This window comes from Polypterus senegalus, chromosome 8 (genome assembly GCF_016835505.1).
Source record: "Polypterus senegalus isolate Bchr_013 chromosome 8, ASM1683550v1, whole genome shotgun sequence".
NCBI lineage: Eukaryota > Metazoa > Chordata > Cladistia > Polypteriformes > Polypteridae > Polypterus > Polypterus senegalus.
The window spans coordinates 40,562,573-40,589,527 of NC_053161.1; the positions used below are offsets into that span (position 1 = coordinate 40,562,573).

The window sequence follows — 26,955 nt, forward strand, 5'->3', positions numbered from 1 at the left end:
TGTCTGGTTATCCACAAAAGAAAAGTGAAATTTCCTCTCTTTTGTAAAAGCAATATTGCATTTCTTCTACATCAAAATGCATTTTTTCAAAATTCCCTTATGATGACATGCTTCCATTGTTTGACATAACTGCAAATTCCAAAAAAAAACACAATTTTGGGTATACCCCAAAAGTTAATTAACATTATTCTGCTATCAATATTTGGGAATGGCACATTGTTTAATTCACATTCATAGACATTGCTCGTCTATGAAAGCTTAATAATTTACTGTCAAAATGCCACGTCAATTTTTATATGTATTTTAAATGCACTTACGATAAAGTGCATTTAGGCATCCACAAGAATATTGAACACATGTATGTGTGTGAGTGTGTGTATATTATATACACAAACCTACTCCTTAGTATTCCCAGTTACTGATGGGAGGTTTTTTCAATTCTTCACATGTGAACATTTAGAAAAATGTAAACTTAGAGCATCTGCCATTTCACTGTATATTTTAATTTCCCTCTTCTATTCCTGGTACACCTCACCTTCTTCCTTGATTGTTCTTTTACTACAGAAATACCTAAAATCTCTTTTGGTCATATCTGCTATATTCCTCTCTAACTGGGTTTTAGCTTCTCTAATATCCTTCTTAATAGACGCTCTCATACCTCCTACAGTTAGCATTGAATGTTTTTACATATAATCCTTTACACCTTGGTTCGCTTCCCGGGTCCTCCCTGCGTGGAGTTTGCATGTTCTCCCCGTGTCTGCGTGGGTTTCCTCCGGCGCCGGTTTCCTCCCACAATCCAAAGACATGCAGGTTAGGTGGATTGGCGATTCTAAATTGGCCCTAGTGTGTGCTTGGTGTGTGGGTGTGTTTGTGTGTGTCCTGCGGTGGGTTGGCACCCTGCCCAGGATTGGTTCCTGCCTTGTGTCCTGTGTTGGCTGGGTTTGGCTCCAGCAGACCCCCGTGACCCTGTATTTGGATTCAGCGGGTTAGAAAATGGATGGATGGACAGTGTTTTTTTTTCCCTTTAGGGCTTCTTGTTCATCTGCTTATTTGCCAACTCTGGAGCTTTTTAAAATTTCTTACTAATTCCAAATTTTTGGATGAACTTGTCCTGCATTATATTTAAAGTGGTTTAAAACCTGTTCCACTGCTCCTCAACAATTTCCACACTTAAAAGCCTATCCCAGTTTATCCTTTTTAGACTTTGCCTTATCTGCTCAAAATTAGCCCTAACAAAGTTAAACTTAACCATTTTAGTGTTTGCATCTGAGTTCTGACAAAACACAGAGAGCTGTGTTATGTTATGGTCACTTGACCTTAGTAGTTCAATCAGCTTTACCCTTTTTATTATATCCTGATAATTATAAAATACGTTATTGCAAGGACACATACACAAGGTCAAACAATGTTCAAAATGTGTGTATGTAGCACTAGCACAAGATTCTCAGTATTACTGTGGAGACTACTGAAATATGTAAAATTAACTTTATTAAAAAAGGAAGGCTTATGTGGGATGAATTCAGTCAAGGATTTGTCTTATTAGGTGTGAGAGAAACATTTTTGTATATGATTTAACTTCAACTTCATCCATCCATTATCCAACCCGCTATATCCTAACTACATGGTAACGGGGGTGTGCTAGAGCCAATCCCAGCCAACACAAGGTGCAAGGCAGGAAACAAACCCCGGGCATGGTGCCAGCCCACCACAACTTCAACTTAATTCAAAATAAAAAAAAAAAAAATTAAATTGCAAAATTACCATTTTTAAAGTTTTAAAATGTTAAAAAAAATCACAATAATACTGAATTGTAACTGAAGAAGTATCACAATAATATTGTATCAATGGTTTCTTAGAAATTTCAATTCCAGTGTTAAATCTATTCCTTCTAAACTTACATCACTTTTATTATTCTCAGTGAAGAAAAAAGCACCTTAACTTTGAAATGTATCATAACAAAGCCACAATATAACCAAAAGAATTGAAAATTATTTTTAATGGTATTTGGCACATACATGTATAAGTTGAATCATTTCAACATTATAGAAAGTATAAGCCATCATTAAAGCAAACTTCGACTTTTCAATCATATCCTATCTCATATACACAGTCAATTCAGATGTCTCATATTATAAATTTAACATTATCTTTAACAGACAGACATTGCAAGGTTTTCACCATCACATACATTAAATCATACTAACTTTATAATCCCATACATTATTTAATGCTGATCAATGCTGATAGTTATACTGTTTAAAACTCATACATGACATGTGGGTTGTGCCCATCAAGCACACCACACAAATATAATGTTTATGCAGTTGCATAGGTTACATTGTTAACAAACTAGTTATTTTAATTACAGTTCGAAAACACAACCATTGTAAAAATAGCTAAAATTATAGAAGATGATGTTGCAAAGTGAAGGGTATTTAAATGTAATTAAAAATTCACCTGTTTTGGTTTCTTGATGTGCACCAGCTCAGGAGGCATTAGCAAGACTGTACCGATAGTCCTTGCATTCATCTTTGTTACTGGAATAGTGAAGACAAAAATCCAAGACAAGATACATGCCAATGCATGTATCAAAGACATAAATGGGAATCCGAGAAGCAGCCACAGATAGGTACTTGGACGACACTAAAATTTTAAATAAAGACAGTTATCATAACCTACAATCTATTCAATCAATCAATCATAGAATAAGACTTTACAATTTTAAAAATGTACAAATTCTTAAAGACAACAATGTAAATTTAAAAAAATACTTAAAATCTACAGCAGGAGGAGTATATTGATAACAAATATTCTACTACTGATAATGCAAATAGAATCACTACAATACATAAATAATGTATGAAAAAAAAATATGTCAAAGTAATTAAAGTGACTAAAATAGCAACAGACTAGTACAATGGCAAAAGGAGGCAAGGTGGCATAATGGTTACGGTTTCCTTATGAATCTAGATTTGAGCCTCACATCTGGTCATTGTCCTTGTGTCCTCATTTCTGCATTAATCCTCATATTTTGTGAACTGGAAATTCCAAACTGGCCTTGATTGATTTTGTGCATGAGTGGGCCCTAGGATGGACTGGTGCCATGTCAACAGTTGTTAACTGAATTGGATCAAATAGGGTTTAGAATATTGATGTCAAATAAATTTGCAAGAATATGAAAAAAGACAATACACAAATATAAGTGAGCTTTGGACAAGAAGGTAATAATAATAATCATAAAATATGAAACTAGAGAAGGGTTGTTAAGGAACTGCTATAATTTAACAAGGACAATACAGGTCTGATTATTTCTCATTGACCTCTACTTGTTGCATTACTTAACTATCATCCTATAAGACCAACCTTGAATTCTCTGCTGTTTGAATTCCGTTTCTCTTCACCAGTCAAAACTTCAAGTTATTATCTTCAAAATAATTTCTTAATCTCATCCTACCACTTGAAATCATAGAAGGAAAAACTTTTCTAGGTTTTTAAGACTTCTAAGTTGAGCTACAACAGTTTTCATTTTAATTTTCTTCATTGGTACCAAATGTTCCAGCCAAACCCATAACACAAACAAAACATGCCACCTAACCTATCAACTGGCTAGTATTCACTAATCATGAATGATTATTACAGCTTCAAATGACTCTCTTAGCTTAATCTTAATTAGTCATGTATAAATGATGATTGATAGTTAAAGAAATCTTTGTAAGTGCATTAGCACTGCTGAAACCCTGTTATTCTGTTCACTTGGATTGCAAGATACTAGCATTCCTAAAGTTGAGATCTCGTTTCAAATATGGCCAAAAAATATAGCTTTCTTAAGAAATGTACACGTCTATTGTGTGTGTTTTTTTTGTGCTTTTTGCAAAAATAAGGTTGCAAAAGAATGCCAAGAAACTGAACATTTCATGTAAAGTTAGCCATTAGAAAAATTACACTTGGAGGTGTTCCCCCAGGCTGCAAGCTGGGACTTTTTTGTTTTTTTTTTTAATGGAAAAAAAAATCCCTTTTAATAATATTTCACACAGAGAGCACTGGAGCAACTCTACCAATACTGTTCTTAGCAGAACAAATGTATATACAGTGATCCCTCTCTATATCGCGCTTCGACTTTCGCGGCTTCACTCCATCGCGGATTTTAAATGTAAGCATATCTAAATATATATCACGGATTTTTCGCTGGTTCGCGGATTTCTGCGGACAATGGGTCTTTTAATTTATGGTACATGCTTCCTCAGTTTGTTTGCATGTATTATGTATTAACTAAAACGAAAATGATATACGATATGCTTCCCACGCGGTGCTTGATTGTTTGCTTTTCTCTGTCTCTCTCACTCTCTCTGCCTGACGGAGGGGGTGTGAGCAGAGGGGCTATTTGCACAGAGGCTGTTTGCCTAGAGGATACGGACGCTCCTCTAAAAAATGCTGCTTTATCGCGGTGCTTCGGCATACTTAAAAGCACAAAAGCACGTATTGATTTTTTGATTGTTTGCTTTTCTTAGCGCTCTCTCTCTCTCTCTGAAATTCTCTGCTCCTGACGCACGCACTCGTTTGAAGAGAAGATATATTTGCATTCTTTTAATTATGAGAAAGAACTGTCATCTCTGTCTTGTCATGGAGCACAGTTTAAACTTTTGACTAAAGGGTGTTATTTCATGTCTAAAGGGCTCTAATAATGTTAACAGTGTGGGAGAGTTTATAAGGGCTTAAAATATATAAAAATAACCATACAAACATATGCTTTCTACTTCGCGGATTTTCATCTATCACGGGTGGTTCTGGAACGCAACCCCCACGATCGAGGAGGGATTACTGTAATCTATTTTTTGATGTATTCATGTTATAATTGGTTGTACTGGCATGACAGAATCATTGTTGTATTCTCCTAATGAAGACAAAAAATGATACATAGATGAATACCTTATGATGTACACTTTTGAAGAAAAATTAGCATTGCATTAAAACATTTATCAATTTCTTGGTATATATATTTATTGACATTGGTTCTCTTATCTCTAAGGCCGAATTATTTAGGAAAAACACTCACCAGTATAGCAAACCAAAAAAAAAAAAACACATACACACACAAACCAGGATGCACAAAGCAGAAACAACACCTGGAACAAGTCCTTGAGACTGCTTTTAGATAATACCATGTAAACATCTTGTACATATGTGAAGAACACATATTATTAACTACAGTAGGACATATAACAGTAAGTGCTGAGAGAGTGGACTGTAGTTTTTTCAGTGGTTGAAAAACCCAAAGTCATCTCTAAATTGTTTGGATATGCAACAGCCTACCCCTCTCAGCATGATCCTTCTGGTTGTATGTGGTGTTTACTATTGTTTGCGAAATTTACTGACATAGTATCATGTATTTAGTTTGAGAAGTTGAGAGATGAATTGCCCCTTTTGATTCATTCACCTGTAGCCAAGTGTGACACAACCAGGTAAGATTCAGCACCTCAATCTAATTCTCTACATTTAAAAGTGCAGAATGAAAGCTTTAGGTGAAGTGGGAGGCATCAGCCTAAGGGCTCATTTATACTTCACGCTCAGAACGCATAAACGCCCCCCTCATGGCTGCCACTCGTTCATTTGAGGTGTCCTCTGAGCAGGTCCTCAGAAATTAATGCGACGTGTGTGCGAGTTGTAGTACCAGCAAAAAGTCGGGGGCACAATGTGATAAAAGTCGGAATGTGACGTCAGAGTCTCTGGTTACCATCTACATGTGACAGAAAGCCTCTATGCGGATCCTACGGGATCGAAGTGCGTGCTTCGATGTTTGATGAATGGTTCGAAGTGGTGAAGCAAAATGCCTACATATAAATGCATTCGTGGTGCTTTTATATTCAAGCGTTGCATATTCCCGATCGTAATGACATGATACATTTTAAAAGTCTCACATACCATCTTTTGTGCTGTCTTTTTTTTTGCAACTTCACAACAGCAACATAATGTACAGCATTTGAGCCACAGAGAAAAAAAAAAATTAAGGACATGGTAAAAACGTGTATTTTGTGATTAAAGTGGAAATTTTGATTTTAATCTCGAAATGTCCACTTTAACCTCGTAGTTCACTTTATTATTAAAGCAGACCATCGTAAACGTCATCCTTGTTTTTAATCGCTACAAGCTTCTTGGACCTGACAGCAGCGGCAAGCAGCAATAGATCACCACACAGAACACATTAAATGTATGATATTCCAACTCTCTGCAAATTTAAAATCTTTAGATTTATATTTGATATCACTTTCATGATGAAATGCATTAAAGTATGTATGTTACATTTTACAGATAAATCGTTAATTTCATTTAAAAAATAAATACTGTTAATAATTACACACATGGGGGTGACATGGTGACGAAGCAGTAGCACTGCTGTCTCGCAGCTTGGAGCTGCTTGGAGTTTACAGGTTTTCCTGCCACGTTTCCACACTGTGCTCCGGTTTCCTTCAAAAGATATGCAGATCTGGGGATTTGTTGCCTCTGAAACAACACCAGTGTACGTGAGTGCTTGTATTCACCTTGCAATGAGCCGAGGTCCCATCCAGGGATTGTTTCTGCCTCGTGCCCAGTGCTTGCTGGAATGAACACATCCCTGGATTGACAGATTTAATCATTAAACGTCCTTTTCAGAGATACCGCAGTAAGGTGTCACCGGAATTTAATGGATGTTTCATGCAATTCACAACACAGCGAAGCCGAACCTGTTCTCACCGTCATGATATCTCGCACTGCTACCTGCTGGATTCCTCCAGATTTATGTAAAGTACAAGCGCAAGTATAAACAGTAAAACACTTGCGTAGCAGGAGCGTCCGCTACAGCATGCGTCGCGTTGCATGAAGCATAAACCCGGCCTAAGTAGAGCATTATGATTCTTGGGGTTTTGTTCACAAAAGGGTCTAGAAGGGTTCATGAGATTGAGCAACTATAGTACTGAGTGAGTTGCCAAAACTATACAGTATAAAGTTGAAATGAAGCCCTTGAATACAGATCTGGATTCAAGTGTCAAAATATGACCCAATTACTATTTAAGGACATACACCCTGTGAAGTGACATGGTGGATGAATTCCCTGTTAGCAGACCTGTAGGGACAGGATGGTCTTGCAATGGTTGTTGCTTAGCTTATCATCACCCCATCCAACATCACATTAAACAGTGCAGAAGACAAAATTATGTAGACCTACCCAGTATCTGTTTTGTGAAGTACCACCATCCTGGATGTCTGGTTGTTTGGTTCCAACCAAGGGAGTGGTCTCTCTTGCTTCATCAACTTCTGTTATGGCTTCACACTTTGCAAAATGGAAACGCACATTCCTGCCTGATCTGACAGTCTGAAATTGTTAGAGACCCAAACACAATTTAAAGAAAAAAAGAGCAAAAGTAACAAAAGCAAAAAAGCTATACTTTTTATTTTTCATTATACAAGATTAAACAAGTTTATGCCATGCTAGTAGCACTTCTGTCAACAGTTATTTGCTAAAATAAATTCGTAAACTCTAATCAATATTGCAACAAAGGTTTAATATTTTTTTTTTTAAGTATCAACTGATTTAGTTTAATAAAAGCTAAAATGTGATATTTATTATCTATTTGTTGCATGATTTATCTGACTCCTCACTGGTAACAATAGTCAGTTATTTAAAATACCTGATAAACATTTTTTATTTGATCTTGAAGTTGTTTTTCTTTTTTTTCACAAATGATAAAGAAGGAAAATATAATGTATGAAACTCTTAGGGGGGGAAAAAGTTTCCAAATGGCTAATTATATTTTTGTATGTGTAAACTAGTTTATTTTTACTAAGAACATGAAGTTACGCTTTCAGTTTAAAAAGGATTATATCAGTTTTTAGGACAGTTATGTGGCTGGATTACAACAGTGAGAAGTAATCCAGCACGCTGCAAATGATGTTTACAGGTGCTGTTCCATAACTTTTCAGCATCTTACCCAAATCTGTTTTATGGCTTTGCTTACAGAAGTGTTTACAATAGATTTACTACTACTAAAAACATTTTGATATTACCAGCTGTGTACCCTTCAGGAGGGATCATAATTTTCAAAGTCTTCTTACTCTTCAGTAGTTTGCTTTATACTTTTATATTTTTATAGTCTATTATTTTGTATCTTGAAGATACCCTAAGTAATGATATCACACTTTGAAAACACAATTCCATTTAATAAAATTAAATTATGAAAGGATTTTTGCCAAAAAACATTTGCATTCTTATGGTTTTAACTCTTTTTCTGCTCCAAGTCGATTGTGGAATAGCCTTAAAATGATCAATATTTTAACTGTAGCTCACTCAGGAACTTAATTAATCTTTTAACAAGCTGAAATGTGTCTTAATGACTTGAACTGAAACAGCATAATCTGTAAGCAAATCTCAAGCCTCCCCTATTGTTTGTGGTGTTGTTGCCTTCCAGCACACTGTGAACAAAAATGGGGGGAAAAAAGAGAAAGGAACCCTAATAACAAACAATGGAATGCATGCTGCATATATGAAACCCCAACTGAAAAACATTTACACATAAAGCAACTAAATAAGCATAAAACATGAAATAACTAATGGAGCCTTTCAGTGTGCAGCATAATTAAAAAAACACAATGAAAATTAAACATGTACATTTTGAGCTGCTGTAATTTAACTTATGTTCAGAATTCTCTGAAACATTTCTGATTCATTATTCTAAAAGTTTACTAATTTGTTTTTTCATTTTACCATGCCTAAATTTAAATTTCAGTGGCATAAATTATCAAATCAGAATGTTAAAACAGAGGTATAGCTTTTAAGACTTTTGGGTATGTGGTGGTAGTAAACCACAAATAGATTTTAAACATATATATTATTGTAAACTATACAATTACCTTTTGAATACACTTTCCAAATGGCCACAGAAAATAACCGGCTAAACTCCAGCACAGCTTTCCTATAATACAGGAGGAAAAAAAGGGACAATCTAATACATTGCAAGAAAGAACATGACTGGAATTTACTTAAAATTCAAACAAAAAATTCATCCAGTTTATGCATTATTATGTTTTCATCTGAACCCTTTCAATCTATAACAGCTTACTGTAAGCCATTCATTAAATAATTCATTAAGGATCTCAGCTAAGTATTTGTGCATGGATTTCTGTTCATAGATTAAAAACAAATGAAGTACAGAAATTTCCAATTATCACAGATGTAAGGATGCTGTATTCTGTGTGCTTAATATTGGCATATCACAATCCCTGATGTCTATACAAAGTTGTAACATTTGTGTGGAAATGAATCTAGATATTTCAAAAACAATTCAGATATATAGGGATTACAGGTTAGATAAAAATTAAATCTTCTTTTTCCATTTCCTTTAAAAATCATAAATGTAATGCAATTCAACTATAGTAACTATCAAGAGACATCTGGCAGTGTAAAGAAGTGCCATAATTATCCAAAGAGAATTAATATAAATCGCACACTCAAGCAGGTGGACAATGAACAGGCAGTAATAGTACCTACAGGAGTTTCGCTTTCTAAAGACTTTCTGTCATGCAATTATATGTTTCCTCTAATGCTTAAGGTTTGAACATAAAATTCTAACTTCTTCCCGGAGTCTTCGTGCTATGGTTAAGTTTCAATAACTGTGGCCTTATGTAAAGGGCTTTGGTTTATAAATGAACTTTTCCTGATAAACTCTCTCTGTGTTAACTGTGAACATCTCTCTTAACCAAACAGAGCACCAACTGAAGAGAATATGTAAACAATTTTTCTATCTTATAGTTAACCATCTTCATATAACATTCACAGTACAGAGGCACTAAAAAAATATTCTAATGCAAGCAATTTGATTGTAGAGCTCACTGGGCTCAATGACCTGTTCTTGCAAAACTGCTCTAATACTTAACGAGAGAGAAATAAATATAATGATCAATAATATCTGTCCTGGATATGACATTAAACTGAATCTGGCCCTGCAAGTGGTCCTCCAACTTACAGGGAAAACATGGGGGATTGTGGCAGGATTGGCACTCCAACCACCATAACAAAATTCACACAGCTCCAAAACAAAATACAGGACTACTTTCTGCTCTCTGTGGGATTAGCTCTACTGCAGCCAGCCACAGAAAAGCTGTTGCATTATGAAGGGGATGGGGGAAAAAGGCCTTGCGAGCCTTATCCTCGAAAGAATCAAAACCACTGGAGAGCTAATGAGGTCAGGCCTTTTGGGGATCAGAAATGGTGTGGTGCGGAGACACTGCCCGATGCATAGGCAAGTAGTAAGGCGTCGTCCCAACTGACAGGAAAACAGGACTTGTTGATGTAAAAAGATTCAATGATCTTGACTTTGCTGACGATGCTGTGATCTTTGTGGAGTGAATGGAGGCTTTGATCGGTGTTCTTGAGAGACTGAGCAAAAAAGTCAGAGTGTCTGGGCTTGCGAGTCTCCTAAATAAAAACGAAGATCCAGATCTTTAATGATCTGTTGGACATAGCCATCACCAGTGTGCCTGTCTGCAGAGGGAATGTCAACCTTGTCAAGAGGTTTACCTGTCTTGGCAGTGACATTCATATCTCTGGGGAATCTTCCCGTGAAGTTAGCAGACGGACTGGGAGAGCATGGGGGTATCATGAGGTCACTGGAATGGGGTGTGTGGCACTCTCGACATCTCTGCAAAAGGACGAAAGTCTAAGCCTTTAGAGTCCTGTAGACATGGACGCTATCCAGTGACCTGAGACGAAGACTGGACTCCTTCGATACTGTGTCTCTTCGTAAAATCCTTGGGTACTGCTGGTTTGACTTTGTGTGGAATGAGTGGTTGCTCATGGAGTCCCAAATGAGGAACATTTTGCACTGTGAAGAAGCATCAGTTACAGCACTATGGCCATATGCTGCGATTCCTCAGGGGTGATCCAGCTCACAGAAATCTCATTGTTGGACCAAAGGGACAGCTATATAATGCCTGGCTGCAGCAGACAAATGGTCATTTCTGGAGGGTGGAATTTGACTGTGTGTCTGCCTGGGGGGTTGCCAACAGGGATCCCGTGCTGTTTTGTCGTGAGGTAGTGTAGCAATGAGCTGTACCTGTACATGCTTCCCAAACTGACCTGAATCACAACAAGTTTTTAATAATGTCTAAAAATTCAATATATTATGAAACACAAAAATATCAATCCACAATTCAGAATCAATATTCTGCTTGCCATATATGATTACTTTCATATATGTATTAACAGACTGACCTAGTATAATAAAGTACTATCTATCTATAGTGCTTCATTGTAAATGTGTCCTGTGAGGAGCATGCTCCCCATCTTCTTGCTTTTTTACTACTGCAATCAGTAGAGTCTCTTAATGCCTACATGAGATGTTGGTTTTATGTTGACATTTTAACAGGGTGAGAGCTTCTATAGAACAAAATAGAGAATGTCTAAATTACTATCAATCAAAATTATTTAATTTATAAATAGAAAGAAGGAGCTACTCAACTATAGACTAAGATTACAGGGTTTTTTTTTTGTTTTTTTTTAAACTGTATTAGCATCTCAGTTTGGGCACGAGTGAGGTACAATTTATGTTTAAAGCAACTTTGTTTTTCATATGTCTTTGTTAATCATATGTAGTTTGGCCAATGCAAACTTCACTAAATGTTTAAAATTCAATCAACTTAACCAACTTTCACAGTTACTGGGAGTGGTTCCAATCTTTTCCCTGGTAGCTCAGAATCAAATGAAAGGAGAAGAGTGGATGGGAATGTATCACAAATTACCAAAACTAATGGCTATTAAATGCCATATTTGTAACATTTGATGTGATAACAGGATACACACGCACTTAGACCATGTGCTTTAGCCGCAATATTAAAGAGTCTTAACGAACACTTATTCAAGATGTTTGCAAAAATATATGTAACTAGAGTGAATAAAGGACTCACTTTGTGTTTGTCAATGCCATATTTTGCCCTTTTTATCCACACAAAAATAAACTTTAATTAGATTTAGGGTCCTGAAGAACGACTTTTCCAGATGCTCTTGTACATATTTAAGAACATTAGAAAAGTTTTGATGAGAACAGGCTAATCTTCACCACACAACTTAGTAATTTATTCCACATTTCTGTTTTTTTGTGTGAAATCTGCCCTTAAGAAGTTTCCAACCCATTTTACCCATGTTCTTGTTTCAGAATACTGCTCTAATTCCTTTCATAACTTTAAATACTTCAATAGTTTAAGCTAACAATCTCTCCTCATAGCTCATACGTCTTTGTCCCAGAATCAGCATAGGCTGTTAGTCTGGACTTTCTCTGGTGTCATTTTTGTAATAAGGAGACAACAACTGAACAAATGAACTGAACATAGCACTACAGGTGAGGGGTCACTAGCATGTTATATACCTTAAACATAACCTACTCTGATGTATACTCCACACATTTTGATATATAACTTAACATCCAATTAGCTTTTTAGATTGGTTCTGTAAATTGTCTGGATGTAGACAGTGATGAGCCCACTATGACTCCTACATCCAGTTACTTTGATCACTGACCTGTCATGTGGCATCTTATCCAAATGCCTTTTGAAAATCTCAATAAATAATATTATATGCATTTCTCCAATTGTAATCCTTTGTTGCTTCCTTCAGCAGATTTGTAAAAAACATGATCTGCCACGTCTGGACATATGTTGAGCATTTGCTAACACTCCAGTTCTAGACATATGCTGCTTGATCTTTTTCTTAATAATTGCTTCCATTAGTTTACCTGTGATGCACATTAAACTTCCTAACTTAGAGTTACTTACATACAACAGGATAATATTCGCTAGACTCCAGTCTTTAGGAATTTCTCCAGTATTCGTAAAAGGTTTATATATGTACTTGCTAACTTTCTTAAGCACTCAAGGATTAATGTAATCTGGTCCTGGTCATTTGTTAGATTTCAGCCTATTTAATTTATGCAGTACCTCTCCCTCTTTAATTTTCTTTTGGGAATTTACTGATTTCTTCACATGTATACATTTCAATAGCGCAAGTTCAAAGCATTTGCTGTTTCACTGTCTGTATATTCTAGCTCACCTTTACCATTCCTAATACTCTTCATCTCTTCCTTCACCATTCTTTAACAACTAACATATTGAAATAATCTCTTTGGGCCATCTTTGGTCTTTTCTGCAGTATTTCTCTCCAACTGTCTTTTAGCCTTCCTAATAACCTTTTTCATCACTGCTCTCAAGTTTGCATATGTTTTGCAGTTAGCACTACAGTTCAGTGGTCTTAAATGCCTTACACTGTTTTTATTCCTTTTATTTCCTCAGTTTTCTTTAATTTCTTATTCCTTCTAAAGTTTGTGATGAACTTATCCTGTATTATATGTACCTGCATCTCTTTGACTGTCTCCACACTTAAAAGCTTATCTCAATTTATCTTCTTGAGGATGAAGTTTGCCCTACTAAAATATATGCAGTTATTTTTGTTTTAGAATATGCACTCTGCAAAAACACTGAAATCTATTAAATTATGGTCACTAGATCCTAATGGTTCAATTACCTTTACCCCATCAATTATATTCTGATTATTACAGAATACTAATCTAGACAGACCTCCCCTTGTTGGTGCTTTAACATGTTGTCTTAAAAAAACAGTCACGGATTATATCAAAAACTCCTGACCTTGTGCACCTTAGTTTGTAAAGGTAGCCAAGTTAAATATTTGGGTAAAGTTCCCGATGACTGTAACATCTCCCTCTAAACTTTCCTTTTTAATATTAATAAAATGATGTAAATATAAAACTATTGCCTGCATTAGGATTAGAACAATGACAGATACAGGATTAAATACATACAGTGCATTGTTTACTAGGTTTATCTAACATTTTTCAAATTTATTTAAAACCTTTTAATATTTTATCAACTTAACTTGAAGTTTGGTTTATGTCATATTACAAAGTCACTGAAAAAGAAGTTATTTGTAGACTTGGAGTGCTTTATTGGTGGTAAAACTTCCTTCTTTGATATTTCACTTGTATATCTTTCTGATCAACCTGAGGGATGGAAAAAGCATTGCAATTCCATATAGAAAACTACTACAGAATATTAAATAAGGAACACTGCATACTGTAACCATTTTTTAAAGTTAAAAGAGGGTGTAAATTACAGCAATCAACATGATACTTTACATATAGCATAGCCTCCTTAATAAAAGAATAAGTGTCTGTGTGTTTATGTGTCCATGAGGTCGCTGTGTCTCTGTTATTTCAACAGATGGTGCCACACAAACAAATGTTAACACTGCTTTTATGGATCTGATACCAAATGGTATATAACAGAGACATATGCATTGCATTTGTCATTCCAACAAAAGGCACATTACAAACATTTGCAGTAATGCTTTTTATTACTACAAATGTTTCTGATTCGCCATCTGTTGTAATAACTATTGCAATATGCAATCCAATAGATGACGCACTGCTATTGTTAATACTAAGGTCTACAAATATTACTTAGATTTCAACTAGTCTTAGATATGTAGCACAGCTAGTATAGTATAACCCAAAATGAGAACTCACTTACCATAAGGTATTCCAAGAATAGTCAAGAACATTAAAAAGGCAACAAGCAGGTATGCTAAACATAACCACCAGCCAAATAAAATAATGTAAATGATATTGCCAAAGCTGAACACAGAGCCTGTAGAGAACAAAAAAAAAACCAAAAAGTTAAATGCTATAGTCATGCATTTAGTATTGCTATAAGTACAGTATTCACAGTATTACTTAATCTTAGAACTAATTGTGAAGTTAACTAATCTATGCCAATCCACATATTAAATAAAGTTCTATTTTGTAAATAACTGTTTATAGAAGATTAAAAAAAAACAACTTTATTTTAAACCAGTCTAGATATGAATCTTAAGCAATATAAACTATTTCTCATAGACTGATGATGTATGATTTTAGGGAGTGTTTGTAATCATATCAGATATGGCATACAGCAGCTGTTACAATTATTTAACAATGGCTCACTTTCCACATTTTAATTTATTTTGCACAGACTTTGTGATCTGTGAGAAGAATTCTCATACTACATAGCTTTGAGTTACTGAACATGTCACACTTAATGACTGCAGCTGCTGGATGTCATTGCTTTGAGAACGTCAGATTACACAACTGTCCTTAACAGAGGATGACTGATTACACAACTTCATCTACCAATTTCAAATTTCTCACTGAATGCCATAAACATTTGCTAAGGTTGGCACATCTTGCTATCCAGTCAACATTAACCATATTTCTTTGTTCTCCTCTCTGACATTGAATGACACATAAATAAATAAACATTTGCACTGGCTCTCCTCAATTTGTCAAAAACACCTATTTTACATAATCTTTTGATGACACCATAGGTCTTCCTCTTTTTTTTTTTTTGTAGATTTGATTGAGCGCTTGTTTGCGAGTAGTGTATGCATCATACTTCTAACTTTTGCACTTACTACAGTCCATTCCTATGACATGTGATAAATTTTTATTCTTTGAAAAATGAATGATTTTGTCATGGGTAGTCACAGACCACTATGACTGAGGTGCTAGGGATGTCACAATATATTAGTGGCTGACACTGGCACACGTTGTGACTGTCCATGACTCATTAGATTATATAATTGAAAGCTACAATTGGTCTACATCAAAATCCCCCACAGGCAAAATAAATAGTATAGGTATTCAGAATTCATTTCTGAAATTTCTCCTACCACAAAACTGTTTCTGCAAAATATTGAACTGAGTGAAAAACTCAGCTTTGAAAACAATTGTTGATTTTTTTTTTTTTTTTAATTCGTTATGGTTGTTTTATGGCATATTTTTCATGCTCAGAATATTATTTTAACTATATTTTAAGCTGAAAAATGGCAATCTTTCTCATTCCTAATATTAGCTGACGCAAAAACAACCTAAAATCAAGTATTTGCTACACACTTTTTTACTTATAAATATGATTTTTTTCTATTCTTATTCCATCAGAATTGTATTGTCCAGAAGAGGGAAAGTTGTTCATTAAATGTTTTTTATAGAAATATGTAAGGTCTGGTTGATCCACCTGGCAACAGGTAAGTAAACAATAAAATAATATAAGACCTACCTTTACTGGAAGAAAGAAAAATAAAGCGTGACACACAATTTTCTTGGGTATAGAAATGTGACAGAGTACAATAACCTGGTTGAAGAGCTTGTCTCTTTTTACCAAGCTCTTGGGTGCAACATTCAAAATCGATTTCACACACTCTTATTTGGATTTCTTTCCCTCAAGAACATAGCGGCAGTCTCTGATGAATATGAGGAGAGGTTCCACTAGGGCATTTCTCAAATGTAAATATATTACAGTGGAAAACACAGTAAGTCCGTGTAGGTAATTTCATTGTGAAACACCTACAGTGAATTATAAAATGAATAAAAAATATGTGACTACTTTTGGTAAGTAATAATTTCTTTTAAAACATTTGCAAGTGTAATTTATTATTTTTTCAAGTCTAAATAAAAATGTATAAATATAGTATGGTTTCCTCCAAAACAGTGTTGTTTGTGATAGAACAATTATGCTGCCAGATTTGGTTTCTGTACCTTTAAATCTATAAAGAATAACTAAAATTTCTGACAAGAAAAAACTTTTTTTTTTTTTTGGATACAAGTGATTTCACTGGAAAGACTATATAGTGTGACAGGGGCTTTAGATGGAGTTTAACAGGACAAAATTTAGGTTACTTTCACATTTCTGCCTCTACCTCTGTTATTTCCGTAATGCAAGGAATCAGTGGGACACCAGTAAAATCTGTGGTCCCAATATGATCCCTATTCATATCACTGTGAAGGAAAAATGCAACACACTGTATATCTTCTGTGTGTCTATTTGCGAAGGAAACCTTTTGTATCAATGTAGACTTACAAAAATGCAACTAAGAGCATTTTAGTATTTTTTTTTTATTCACCAGAATAACAATACACAGCACAGGAAGACTGTTCCTTGCCTTTCCTGGAAACATCTAGAGCACACAACATTGCAAAACCTGTTGCAACCTGATGTTGTTGCCCGATCTGCACTGCAAAATATTGGTCTAGCGAGAAGAAGTTTGATTATAAAGTTTATGGCCACAAGCGACAGTTCACTTCCCCTTTTTTTTCTTAAACTTGGAAAAAAATTCACTCATTGAAACATGTTATTTCAATGAGTTGAAAAGTTCAAAAGTTTTCATTTTACAAGGTAAAATTCTAAATATTTATTTGTTAATCAAGACAAATTCAGCATCAATACAATCCTAGAATAAGATAGCACACATCCACGTTACAAATCAGTCAGTGCCATAAACAATAACATAGCGTACACCTGTGTGAAAATAGTATGCATCAGTTGTGCAGATCAGGTAGGCACATGCTCCTGTGTCAAATTCTGAGACTACAGCTCTCTCCCCGAGTTCATTCCTTGAATAAGCTGCCAAGGTAGTGAACTGTCATAAATCAACAGTGGAAAATTAATCTGACCATTAGTGGTGAAATTTACATTCATAGTTTGTGCTAATGTATGTACCCAATATCATTTCTCTCTCCAACACATCTTTATAGCAATTGCCAAGTGGACATCATAGTAGAAAACACCATAATAACAGGTCACATGTTTTTGGTTGTTTTTTTGTTTTTAAAGTGTCCGTTTAACATGTAAATCACACATGTGCTAGTGCATTTCTGCGCACATACAGATGCAAATCTAGCCTTAGGGAATGAATGTCAAACTTTGCTGTCAGACATTTCATTTAATAGCACACAAATTCTCACACAGTCCACTCCTGTAGTTACCTCAGTTTCAATATATAAGTCACTGATGCAAATATTAAAAGCAGTTTCATTTAATAATTTCCCCAAGGCTGCCTTCAATGTCTTTAAGCAAATATAATTAATTCTTATTTATTATTAACAGATTAAAAAAAAATATTTCCAAATTCTGATTGAGAAAAATTGTTGCTCCAAAGTTCTAAAAGGAGTGAGCCTACCAAAATTCCAGCTGTCTTACTGTTATAGCAATATACGAGTATAATGAGATTTTGACAAGAAAGGTTTGCCTCTAAAGTGTGCACTTCTACCTAACAAATAAATTACCATATTTCTTTTTCAGGACAGTATTAATTTTAAAAAACAAAACAACTACTCTGATATTAAACTGCATAGAACCATGTGCAGTATAAGTTGTAGCAGCAATAAGCAACTTTCTGAATTAAAAAAATAAAGAAGTAAAAGATGCACTATTATTTTTTGAATTATACAGGGTGAAACAGAACAAATCCAACAAAAACATTTATTGAACCACTACAACTTGCCTTTTAAGAGACAGTAATCCAAATTATCAATGTCTGAAAATGACATCCTGTAGATGGCGTCCTCCTGTACGTATGCATTCTTCCAATCTGCTGTTGAGGTTCCCCATTGATCGCTGCAATATCTCAGCTGGGATACCACGAATTTCGTCTTGAATTCTTTGTTTCAGTTCATTCAGTGTCCTTGGCCGAGTCGTGTAGACCCGACTCTTAAGGTAGCCCCACAAGAAAAAATCAAAAACGGACAAATCCGGTGATCTTGAGGGCCAGGGAATGTCACTGAATCTTGAGATGACACGGTTACCGAACAATTCTCGCAAAGCTGCCATTGACTGCCTTGCAACTGATTACTAAATTACTAAATGACGAGATTGTTTACAGCTCAAGGTCCCCTGATCCGCAGTGCTGCCAACTGTACATGGCTGCCACTACGCATTTCAAAAGTTCCCATAATCCTTTGTCACCCTTTAGAAAGAAAGCTGGAGTAAGATTAATTCTAATTAAATTAGAAGTCGAAACTAAGTATAAAAAATTCAAAGTAACAAATCTGTTGGAATGAAAATTTGGAGCCTTAGGTAACCTCTAGAACCATATTTGTATACCCTTGTCCTAGACATGCCCAAATTTTCATGTTCTTTGATTCATTTTCCACATAGTACAAGGCAAAAAGAAAATATATATTTTGGATACCCGAGTACTTTACTTGAGTAATGTCTAATGAACTGCTAATCAAAGAATCAATGTCATTTTTAGGAATCCTGAAGTGGGCTCACCATCTGGAAATTTCAGTGTCTTCAGATCAGAATGTAACTCTTTGACGATATCAGATCGGTCTTCCCATGGTCTTGCTGTAACATGGCTTTTCCATTTCTTAAATCCAAACTTAAAAAAAATAAATAAATGAAAACAGAGCTATATATGTAGACATAACATTCACACACACACAAAGTATTCTTGTAAATTCAACTGTTAATATGACAAATACAGCTAAAGAAGAATTGTAAAGATGATTTCAGCTTTGATTCAACATAACATACCATGAAATCAGTTTATGAAGGAAAAAAAAAATTGCATAACAGGCAGCATAAATGTACAGCTAGTGGAAAATAACTTTCTACTTTCTTAGAAAGCAATGGTCTATGGTATAGGAAATTAAACTACAAAAAGGTAATTTAAAAACAGTTAGAGAATAGAACCTTTATGTGCTCTAGCCTTCAGCAGAAGAACATACATAAACAACTATCACGTATCCTGTTCTTGTAAGTTGCCTTGAGTAAATGTGGCATATGAATAAAAATAAATAAATAAAGAGCTACTTTCCATTTGTGTATAAAATGGCTAATATTAATAACAGCTCCTGTTATTAACAGTCTCCTTATATGGGTCTTAATGAATAATGAATCGTGACAACAGACAATTTGTTAACAATTTGAATTCTTATTTCTGGCAGAATAAAGAAAACCTCTGCATCATACCATGTAATACTTCAGTTTTGAAGACATTGATCATACTGTATGAAGTGACCACAATAGTGATTGAAACTCACAGAGGACACAAAACTCTTTACATCTGAAGAGTTCTAATGTAATGCATATTTAATAATCCATATTGTTTAAAAAAAAGTGTGAATATTGTATAATAGACTGAGACTACAATGTCAATTTTGCAGTTAAAAACACATTCTTTCAGTAACCAGTCTCCCCACACAATGTTTACTGCATCAACAACTCCTACCATGTCAACTGGAATGGCCAGGGTCAAATCCACCTCTGATCATCAGTATGAACTGTCCATAACTGAAGACCAAGTAAGGAGACAACTAAAGAAGCTATACATGGGAATAGCCTGTGGGTGAGATGGAGTCAGTCTTCGTTATCTTAAGGCCTGTCCTGGCCAACTTTGTGGTATCCTCTGTTATCTGTTCAGTCTGTCCCCAAGACTACAAAAAGTGCTGTTGCTGTAGGAAATATATTGCATTGAGAGCAAGCACCTGTTCATCTAACGACTATAGATCATTAGCATTATGTTTCATGTCATGAAGACTTTTGAGAGGCTGGTCCTGGCCTATAGGAGTCCTGTTGTGGTATACCAACTAGACAAACTGCAATTTGCCTATCAGACAAAGACTGGAGTGGGGGATACAATTATCCACCTGCTTCACAAGGCTTATTTTCAACTGGACAAAACTAGCAGCACTGTGAGGATGTTTTTTTATTACTCCAGCGCCTTGAATATTTTCCAGCCATCTTTGTTAAGGGGTAAGCTCACAGATATACAGGTGGATGATGAACGATATGTCAGGCAGACCGCAGTTTGTGAGACTCAAGGGCTGTGTTTCTCATACAGATGTGAGAAACACTGGAGCAGCACAAGAAACAGTCATGTCCCCTTTTCTTTTGACTCTGTGCACCTCTGACAATAAAGAAAACTGTGATGCAGTCAATCAGATACTAATGTTTTTGATAAGGTTCCAACACTTTACAGTTAGGTATATTTTGCAACTACTTTATATATACACATTTATATGTATGCACACACACACACACACAGAGTAGGATTCAGTGCTTGAATGCATAAATGAGTGTTACACATCTTTATATAAAGTGTAGAAGACTTTATAGTTGCCCTGTTACCCTGTTAAAAAAAAAAACATGCGTTAAACTTATTAGTTATTTTACTGCCCTGTTTGAAAAGGTCATCAGAATGTATACTGCAGTTTCAAGCATTTACCTTATAATTATTTGCTAGTTTGTTTGCTTCCACTTCATTTTCTGCAGTGATGGTGGTCTTAATAGCACATCCTTCACAAAGCTGTGCATCTCCAGAACAATGGTGACATTGATTTGGGGTAGATATTGCAGCTTAAACAAGAAATAAGGAAATAAACAAAATTAGGTAACATGCATTTTTCCCCAATTAAAGACTGTCTCAATAATAGTGAAAATATTCCTAATAAACAATGAAGACTATGTAATACAAATTAAAAGCATACAATTTGCTTTACTTTACAAAATGCATAATGCTTAATGAATCATAACTAAGTTATAGACAGTAAGACTATTCTGTCATTGTTTAGCCACTTACCTGTCAAAGAAATTATATGCAATATATTACTATATATAATTAAATAAGAAATAAGTGGAGGTGAAATTCTGTCAACATTAAGGGCAAAACAGGACCAAACTTTAGACAGCATGCCAGTTCATTATAGGGAATACGTACTCCATTACTCCTATACAAAAAGCAAATTTATCGTAACTGGAAAAAACTCACACTGATACGAAGATAATGTGCACACACCACACAAATATTCACTGAACTGGGATCTAAACTTGCTATGCTGATGGTGTATGTGCCCAAAAAGAAAAAGCCTTTGATTTAAGTCTGCAAAACCCAGTGTAAATTTTGGCTTCTAGTAAAAGTTAGCGCTTTTTTATATTATTCAGTTTTATTCTCTCAGTGACATTCAAGTGGTACAACAAACTTACCTCTCCCTTTCAGAGTTGATGCTGTTTATCTCCATTCTTTTCACAACACTAGCGTGGCGAATTTGGTCACGCACTAAAGTGACTTTAGCTGCAAGTGAAGTCCCATTTTACTTATGGTGCCAAGCAGAGTTGCGTTGTGGTGCAGGAGTCTATTATTCAGCAAAAGCTCTGCGAAGCTGTCTGTTGTTACGGTTCTGCTTTTGTCCAGTCTGATAGCAGTCATGGGACATTGTATCTTTGATTGTCGGTACAACAAATAGTTCTGAGCAGACATCAACCACAGTACCAACTGTGGTTATCACTGCTCTTGTAAAAATAATGGAGGTAAACATCATCAACTCAGACAAGTTCGTTGTACCACGTGAACGTCACTGAGAAAATAAAACTGAATAATAAAAAAATAAAAAAAAAAAATGCTAACTTTTACAGGTAGCCAAAATTTATACTGTGTGTTACAGACTCAATTCAAATATATGTTTTTATTATATTATAGTAATAATAAAAATAGCCGCTTGCTACTCAAAATGCAGAGCGCAGGGACTCGAATCGCCAACCTTTTGGTTATAAGGCAACAGTTCTTAACTCTGCGCCAACCAAGAATACATATCAATATTCTGTCGAATGACATTTGAGCTTAGGTTTGTAACTCATTGACAGTAACATGTAAACTGAATGATTTTTTTTGGTTATATTCTTGAATAAAAGTGCACATGTTTCTTTGATATTTGGACTAAAGCATTCACAAATTATACACTTTACATCATAATTAGTATAACATGGAAAAACTTTCTGCTTTATTTATATGTTCAGCATTTCCTGCCACGCATTTCCTTTCATCCTACACTTACTCTGATTTTGTAGTCACCGAATACACATGAAATCCATGTTTTTTCCAAATAACGATATACTGTATTATTTACCCTATACAACTCCAGGCACCTCACAAGCAGATAAGGAGCCTTGAGCTGGGAGAACTTTTTGCCCGGGTTGAGCTCTGTCAAGGGGGCAGGGGGAATGGTACAGCATGCTGCTTGTGCTGATCACCACATTTACAAAACAAAAGATGCTGATGGAGAGGTGCAAAGGAATTTAAGGTGGGCCGGAAATATGAGCTTTTTTGTATGCTTCAGGGATTCTAGTGTTAATGAATGAACAGATTCTAAATCTTCTATCAAAAACCACAACAGCTGCATCTGCAACCTCTTCCTCAAACACCTGAACTAATTAAAGTAAAACACTTTTCATTTTTGTAAAGCCTGGAGAAAATTTATTCAGCTGTGTGGGATTACCTTCCTATCCATGGTTCCATCCACCAAATGCAAACTGAAGCTTCACTTTCTCTCTAAACATTAATTTTACTGATTACATAATATTTTAGAAAGATGTCAGTAACGTTGGGATAGTTACAATTAACTAACTTGTACTTCGTTACAGACATGCCTTTGACAAAACCGATTCAATCTGAGGTCTGTATGGGACTAATTTTATCTTGCACCTTTTTTACTACATTGAAAGCTTTTCTAACAATAGTGGACATATAATGAGGCAAGCAAAAATATCTTTTCTAGAATGGCAAGAAATTTTCCTATTAACCAGGAAAAGGTGAACTCCCACTCCTGATGTTAGACCACAGTTACCTGACAGTTTAAATAAGTTTTCTAGGAAGAGTATCCCAGTATCTCAAACAGCCTCAAGAAGGGATACTGTAATTCATTCTAAAAATTCAAGTACAGCTTTTGGAATGCATCAAAACACTATAGCAATAATTTCAGGATTGAAGTACAGGTAAAATTCTGTTACAACGAATATTTTTAAAACGAAATTTTCATTACAACAAAGTATTTTTATGGTCTCGACAGTTTCCCCATATGACACAAGTCTATCTGTTACTATAAAAGTACAATCAGCAGATACTTTCATTACAACAAACTGCCCAAAAGACCTTGAAATGCCTGAATGAATCATCCACAGAGCAGTTAGTTCTATGGTCGCAGCTCAGTTGTGCACAACGATCCCCAAACAAACATTGTAAAAAAAAAAAAATTCTCTCTTCGGACTTTCCTCGTAGTTTTTTTTTTGCTTTGCTATTTTTGTTTTCGGTGGTTTTCACTGATATCTTTTGCTTATTGCTTGTCAACATTTGAAAAACATCCACTGGAATTTAACTCATTGTCACCCTCCTATAGAAACAGAAGACATGAAAAAATAACAGTTCATATAAGAAGAAAAAAAAAAACTAACATTTTTGCAGCTCTCGATTGCGGCAAAAAGAAAAAAAATGTTGCCAGTGAATTCAGAATTTTACCATCGACACTGTCAACTTTCTTGAAAGACCGAGCAAAAAAAGAAGAAAATCTCGGGTTGCAAATGTATGCAAACTGCTGCATTTGAAGACGCAGAAAAAGCAGTCTTTATATGGTTCAGTGATGCTAGTTCAAGAAACATTCCTATTAATGTGGCACTCATTTAAGAAAATGTGAGGTTTCTAAGTGCTCTTGGGACCTCCCCCAACTGCACAACACGCCAAAGAGCATCCCAAAGTGCAATCGCCGCGTCTGTGGAAGACTATTTATATTTTGCCTGGGCAACAGCAGGCTCACAGCTCTGCTGCGGCTCGCCACTGAAGCAAACAGAAAAGATCTCAATGGGTGATCCAAGGAACAATGTAAATGCAGGGAACAGGATTACTTGGCCACTAACCTGGTCACAACCCTGTCTGACTGCTGTGTCTGTTTATAGGAGAGTGGCAGATCACACTACAATAAATAATTCTGCTGTTCCTGTTTCAAGCTGAATAAAGCTGGTTTATCTAAAGTACTGAGACTCAGTCTCATGTTTTGGGGTGTAAGACAGGGAATTATAGAGTGCCCACAGTCTTTTAGGATTCGCTTCGGGTCCCAAAAGAGTTCAGAAACCTCACAATATGGAGAAGAAGAAAAGGATGATTCGACTTCTGATTGATAACTGTGCTGCCCACAACATCCTTCCACATTCAGATAATATTTGCGTTGAATTCCTCCCACCCAATTGCCCAGAAGTGATTCAGCCATTGGGTTTGGGCATCATTCGCACCCTGAAAGTGTACTATTGCAAGAAAATGCTGAGAAAAATTCAGCATAATTTGTAGACAGGATAACATTAAAATTAACGCAAAAGAAGCTATTGAAATGATTGCAAACGCCTGGACGCAAGTTAAAGAATGCACTATAGTGACAAATACAGAATCTCATTACAACGAAATTTTCATTGCAACAAAATATTTTTTAGGTCCCTAGCAGTTTTTTGTAATGGAATTTTACATGTATTTCGCAAAGAGCATTACAAACCAGTTTACCGAGGATTAACACCAAGTATAAGTCAGCTTTTATTTCTGCAAGCCTGTAATATACAATAAAGGAACAAAATGCAACCGCTACTTTACTCCTACACCATGGTTGCATTAGACTAGAGGATAGTCCATTAAGGACTATTCTCAAAGGGAAAGCACAAACTCATAATAGATTACAACCAATTGGTAGCGTACACAGATAGGGACCACATAGGGGTGGGTGTGCTCTGGAGATGTTCCAAAACCAAATTCTATTTTAAAGAATGCTAGAACTCACTAGAGGTCCTACAGCACAGTGAAGTAAAGGATACTACTGTCCTAAAGAGAAGGTACACTAGCAGAAATTGTCTGGTTAAATCAAGATAGGTAAGGCTTGAGGTTCTATGGTACAAGGGTGGCCAGTGAATCTGTAGACCTAGGAAACAATTGCAGTGATTGCTCAAATGTGTGGTTGGGTACTTTTCACCAGAACCTTCAATTATTACTAATTTGGCACATGTCTTTCCAGTGTTAAATCTTTTAAGCAGAGTAATTGTCTATATTATTTACTAACCCAGCCACAGGGGATGCACAAACAAGTGTGTTTCTTTGTGCCAGTCCCAAGCCCAGATAAGTGGTGAGGGTTACGTCAGGAAGGGCATCCAATGTAAAATTTTGCTATATCAATATGCTAACAACAATACAGATTTCCACAACTGATCATTTGAGGCCTGGGTTAACAATGGGCACCACCAGTACTGTTAGCCAACAGGGTACTGGCGGAAATTGGGCTACTGTTGGCCAAAGAATGAGAAGAAGAAGGGGAAGGCGTGACCACAGGGAGGAGGAGAGAAGAAGGTAGAGAGAGTAGAAGTGAGGCAAGGAACTTTGAATGTTGGCAGTATGACTGGTAAGGAAAAAGAGTTAGCTGATGTGACGGAGAGAAGGAACGTTGATATATTGTACATGGAATTGACTAAATGGAAGGTAAGTAAGGCCAGGTGGATCAGAGGTGGGTTCAAATTGTTCTATCATGGTGTGGATGGGAGGAGAAATTGGGCAGGAGTCATGACTGTTTTGGAAGTTAAAAAGAGTGTCAGATAGACTGATGATTATGAAGCTGGAAATTTAAGGTGTAATCATGAATGTTGTTAGTGCATATGCCCTGCAAGTTGGTCGTGCAATGGATGAGAAAGAAGATTTCTGGAGATAGTCGGATGAAGTGGAGGAAAGTTTACCCAAGGAAGATAGACTGGTGATTGGAGCAGATTTCAATGGACGTGCTGGTGAAGGGAAGAGAGGAGATGAGGAGGTGAGTGGTAGGTATGTTGTCAAGGAGACAAAGGTCAGATGCTAGTGGATTTTGCGCAAAGGACGGGCATGGTTGTGGTGAATAGAGGGAGAAACATGGGGTGACATGCAAGAGTGGAGGAAGATGCACAAAGGTAGATTGTATCCTATGCAGGAGGGTTAGTCTACAGGAGATTGTAGACTGCAGGGGAAAGCATAGTTAGGCAGCATAGGATGGTGGATAACAGGATAACGTTGGAGATCAAGAAGACGAGGAGAGTGAGGGCAGAGCCAAGGATCAAATGGTGGAAGTTGAAAAAGGAATACTGCAAAGTTGAGTTCAGGGAGGTAAGTCAGGCACTGGGTGGCAGTGCAGAGTTACCAGACAGCTGGGCAACTACAGCAGAAGTAGTAAGGGTGACAGCAAGAAGGATGCTTGGTGTGACATCTGGGTAGAGGAAAAAGGAAAAGGAAACCTGGTGGTAGAATGGGGAAGTACAGGAGAGTATACAGAGTAAGGG

The 26,955-nt window shown here is 35.9% G+C and overlaps 1 protein-coding gene across 7 annotated transcripts in view; it reads right to left on the reverse strand.

Moving 5' to 3' along the window:
• The window catches only part of cax1 (cation/H+ exchanger protein 1), a 90,900-nt gene that overhangs the window by 35,570 nt on the left and 28,375 nt on the right, over nt 1–26,955 (reverse strand). For all 7 annotated transcript variants that reach the window (XR_005634647.1, XR_005634646.1, XM_039761001.1 and 4 more), the window contains exons 3-8: nt 21,080–21,210; nt 19,123–19,231; nt 14,566–14,682; nt 8,884–8,945; nt 7,202–7,348; nt 2,458–2,643 (exon numbers count right to left, since the gene is read on the reverse strand). Coding sequence is in view for 5 of the 7 variants with exons in the window: in XM_039761001.1 (XP_039616935.1) it covers nt 2,458–2,643; nt 7,202–7,348; nt 8,884–8,945; nt 14,566–14,682; nt 19,123–19,231; nt 21,080–21,210 (752 nt within the window). In the remaining 2 variants the exon portion in view is untranslated. The remainder of the gene's footprint in view (nt 1–2,457; nt 2,644–7,201; nt 7,349–8,883; nt 8,946–14,565; nt 14,683–19,122; nt 19,232–21,079; nt 21,211–26,955) is intronic.